The 4,069-nt window shown below is 37.2% G+C and overlaps 2 protein-coding genes across 2 annotated transcripts; one reads left to right on the top strand and one right to left on the bottom strand.

Moving 5' to 3' along the window:
• The first annotated feature begins 300 nt into the window (after window positions 1-300).
• On the top strand, window positions 301-2,286 carry LOC111399669 (putative serine/threonine-protein kinase). Its single transcript, XM_023027111.1, has 6 exons — window positions 301-491; window positions 575-699; window positions 775-991; window positions 1,150-1,387; window positions 1,492-1,642; window positions 1,706-2,286. The coding sequence occupies exons 1-6, from the start codon at window positions 413-415 to the stop codon at window positions 2,015-2,017; spliced, it is 1,122 nt and encodes a 373-aa protein (XP_022882879.1). The 5' UTR covers window positions 301-412; the 3' UTR covers window positions 2,018-2,286.
• A 605-nt stretch (window positions 2,287-2,891) lies between these two features.
• Window positions 2,892-4,063, bottom strand: LOC111399668 (probable tocopherol O-methyltransferase, chloroplastic). The gene is made up of 4 exons (XM_023027110.1): window positions 3,931-4,063; window positions 3,618-3,821; window positions 3,295-3,397; window positions 2,892-3,168 (listed from the first exon to the last, which is right to left on the bottom strand). The coding sequence occupies exons 1-4, from the start codon at window positions 3,964-3,966 to the stop codon at window positions 3,062-3,064; spliced, it is 450 nt and encodes a 149-aa protein (XP_022882878.1). The 5' UTR covers window positions 3,967-4,063; the 3' UTR covers window positions 2,892-3,061.
• Window positions 4,064-4,069: the final 6 nt, after the last annotated feature.

Raw genomic sequence — 4,069 nt, 5'->3', positions numbered from 1 at the left:
TTTTTTATCAATTTGTTTCGCCTGATCTTAACTTAGTCGTCACGGCACTTGACCTACGATAGCCCAACGCAATCGAAATAAGAATCGGGGATCGTAGTCTTGTGAACGAGTTTGAATTGTATGGCGGAGGATAATCAGTCTTTCTTCAAGATTAATGACTGGTTTTTATTGGCTAATAATGGAAAACTAGTGCAATTAATCTAATAAACTATAAATAATACATGGAGACTACACACGTGTGATCTCAGAAATGAACTAGAAACTGCACCAGTCTACAAGGACGTGTAAGAAATGGGGAATCCAAATCAATGGGCGTTGGCTATAAATATTATAATTCAATTCTCTCTCTTCATTTCTTGTTCCACCTAATTCACTTACCCATAATTCGGTTAAAACCCAGAAACGAACGTACATGAAATTATCTTCTTTCTTAGGCTGTTTCAGCAGCCAAAGACGAGGAGAAGAAGAGGAAGAGAAAGAAGAAGAAACAGGTATGTTGAGAAATCAAATCCTTGATGCAGTTTTGAGTTTGCTTAGAATGTAGAATTATTGAGAAACTTTTGCTGAATGCTAGATCGAACCGGGGGTCAAACTGTTGCAAATTCAAAATTTCCCGTATTCTCTTACAATCAAATCAAAACTGCCACTCAGGGATTCAGACACAAGATTGGAGAGGGAGGATTTGGTTCTGTTTACAAGGTAATAATATATATTTAATAATCAAAAGTTGACTTCAAATTTCTAAAATTGGGTTCTGATCTGGTGAAATTACAGGGACGGCTTCCAAATGGGAATTTTGTGGCAGTCAAAGTTCTATCTGTTGAACTTGAATCAATGAGAGGAGAGAGGGAATTCATATCTGAGATTGCAGCATTATCTGATATAAAGCACGAAAATCTTGTTATCCTCCGAGGATGTTGTATAGATGGAGCTAAAAGACTTCTGGTCTATGATTTCATGGAAAATAATAGCCTCTTCCACACATTTCTTGGTAATTTTTTTTCAAACTTTTGCACCAACTTGAAACCTCAAACATTAGTTCGCATGATGTTTATCCAAGGTTTCACTACTTTTCATTAATGGATGGCGTTGAGAGTCAAGATCGGACATTTGTCTATTCTGATACCATGGTTGTTTCTTGATGAACAGGTGGGGAACATAATAGGATGAAATTTAATTGGACGCTGAGAAGAAACGTATCTTTAGGAATTGCGAAAGGACTTTCATACCTGCACGAAGAAGTCAATCCTCACATTATACATCGGGATATCAAGGCGAGAAATATACTTCTGGACGAGAATTTTACGCCAAAACTCGCAGATTTTGGTCTGGCTAGGCTGTTCAGAGAAAACATGTCACATATTAGTACTCGAGTGGCCGGAACTTTGTAAGTGGAAATTCATATAGTATCGATTTTCTGTGAAGTTGGGTTTTGTTTGTTAGACAATGTTGTTGCTAATCGTGTTTTTCTTACCGTTATAAATGCCAAAGGGGCTATCTTTCTCCAGAATATGCAACCAGCGGACATTTGACCAGAAAATCGGATGTCTACAGCTTTGGAGTATTGTTACTGGAAATTGTCAGTGGTCGTCCTGTCGTTGATTACCATTTACAATATGGAGATCAGTTCCTAGTAGAAAAGGTAACAATTCCGAGTAACTCGATTCCTTAAACGTTCTCATTTAACATTAATTAACCTGCGCAGGCATGGGAAATGTACAGTTCTAATAACCTGTTGGAGCTAGTGGATTCTGTATTGGGCGGAGATTTTCTGAAAGAAGAAGCTATCCGATTCTTAAGAGTCGGTCTGCTATGCGTGCAAGAGACGACAAAGCTCCGGCCTAGAATGTCCACGGCAGTTAAGATGCTGAACAATGAGATGGAGACGGAAAATATTGAGATAACACGGCCTGGACTAGTCGCTGATCTGATGGAACTTAAAATACGCCAGAATCAATCGTCGCATTTTTCTTCTTCGCAGGCATCCAGTAGCACGGGAAGTTTCCAAGCAAGATGACTCGATATCACAGACTAGAAGTAAAAAGAACTCGAGAATTTTTACAAATTTGGGACATTTTGAAGATTCTTCTAGTCAGAGTTCTTAGTAATGTAATTACCGGAGAGCTAGGAGTACATATTGCTTTCAACTGTAGTCACTGAATATTGCATTATTCATTCATTGTATAAAGAGAGTGAACAGTAATCGTGATTTGATCATGGTGGTTTTGATAATTGGCATGTAACGATAAAATTTTGTTAAATATCATATACGAATTGTTTGTGTTTATTCCATATACAATTAGGCTAAAATGCTAACAAAATTATCATAATCTGCAAGCATAGGTATGATATGATGAATCTGTCCTAATCGTGATGGCATGTTTGGTACACAATACTGAACATGAATTCCAGTGTAATGTATATAATAAGTCAATAGCTGAGGTTATAACACCAATGAACACATCTCAATCTAAAGAAGCTATTTTGGCGGCACGTAGATGCAGAGTTCCAACCGTATGCATAGCTCCCGGCAGTTCTGACTGCCATCGAATCGAAATTACAAATGGCATACAAGGAGACATGCATATTTACAGTTGTTTACTTCATGCACATATTAATATACCTTAAAAGATACAAACTGTGCTAGCAGGGCTGGAATTTGGGAAACCAGATGTTATCTAAAAAAGGGATCTATTTACTTTAAAACCTGCAGAAGTGCTACACGCACAGAAATGTTGGACGGATTGCTAATGGGAAGGTTTTATTGGATGTTGGACAAAAACAAAGTTAAACCAACCAATCCAGTGTTACTACCTCATCATTTGTAATTTTTTCTGTACATTTCATCCGTACAAGAAGCCTAATTCTAAAACCTGAGAAGACCATAGAACTGCAATTATAAACGAGAGGGTAATTACCTGCCGCTATATTTTAAAAGGATTATTCAACATTCAATTACAGAAACTTGTTTAATATTTAAGGAAATCCACAATCAGGATTAGACAATTCAGATTATTTTCTCGAGAAAAAGAAGAAATTTTTGGGAAACTTGATATCAATCTCATGACTCGGGCTTTCGAGATGTAATGATAGCGAACTTGATAAGTCCCTTCTTGTATCCTTCGATCATCAATGGCATGGCCAGTGCTCCTTTTATTGTCTTCCATCCTAAAATTCAAGTAACAAGTACAATAGAAATCGCCAAAAATGAAAATGAAACTGAATATTTGGTAAACAGGAGACAACAGAAATCCAATATGAGTTTAATGAAATCGCGAAGGACATAGGATTTACCACTTCTTAACAATGAGGTGATTCCCTTCCATGTCAATGCTGACTTTATAACTGCTGGCCAAAATGGGGCAACATATTCAGACCAGTCTGCAGCTTTAATATCCTGGCACAACAGTTTTGGGAAGTATGTTAGATTATGCCTATAAACACAAATAGTCGAAAAATAAACAATCACTTGATTTTTCTGATTCAAATTTGGATAAGCAGCAACTGTTCATTGCAGGTACATTGGTTGTTCAAGTACATATTGTGGAATCCATTGCCTCAAATAGCTAACTCGATATAAATAATTCAAGTGACAAAAGAATGAATTAGATAATTACCTGAAGAGAGAGGGATTCAAGTAATTTTACATAATCAGCAGTAGAACACCATGCCGGAAGGTAAAAAGCATTACATATCTTGTTTAACAGCTCTTTTTCCTCTGGACGCAACGATTCTTCAGAAGGAGAGAGATCCCTATGACACCATGTAACTATAATTATCGTCCCACCAGGAGCAGCCACTCGAGCCAGTTCATTGACAAACTAATAAAGTTTGAGAAGGCAAGGAGGTAAAATCACAATTAGATCACTCACAAGAAAAAAAAATGTCTATATTACAGATAGACTAGGAAGGTGATAGCGAAAATAGAACCTTTGTTTTGTCTGGCATGTGTTCTCCGCTCTCCATGGACCAAACCAAATCAAATTGCCCATCCAGAAATGGTTGATTCAAAGCATCGGCTACTTGGAATGAAACCTGTTTTATCTCACCCTAGTTAGTTAAGATACCC

The sequence above is a fragment of the Olea europaea genome, chromosome 9 (assembly GCF_002742605.1).
Source record: "Olea europaea var. sylvestris chromosome 9, O_europaea_v1, whole genome shotgun sequence".
Lineage (NCBI taxonomy): Eukaryota > Viridiplantae > Streptophyta > Magnoliopsida > Lamiales > Oleaceae > Olea > Olea europaea.
The sequence above is the reverse complement of the archived record's forward strand: the minus strand, read 5'-3'. Positions and strand labels throughout refer to the sequence as shown.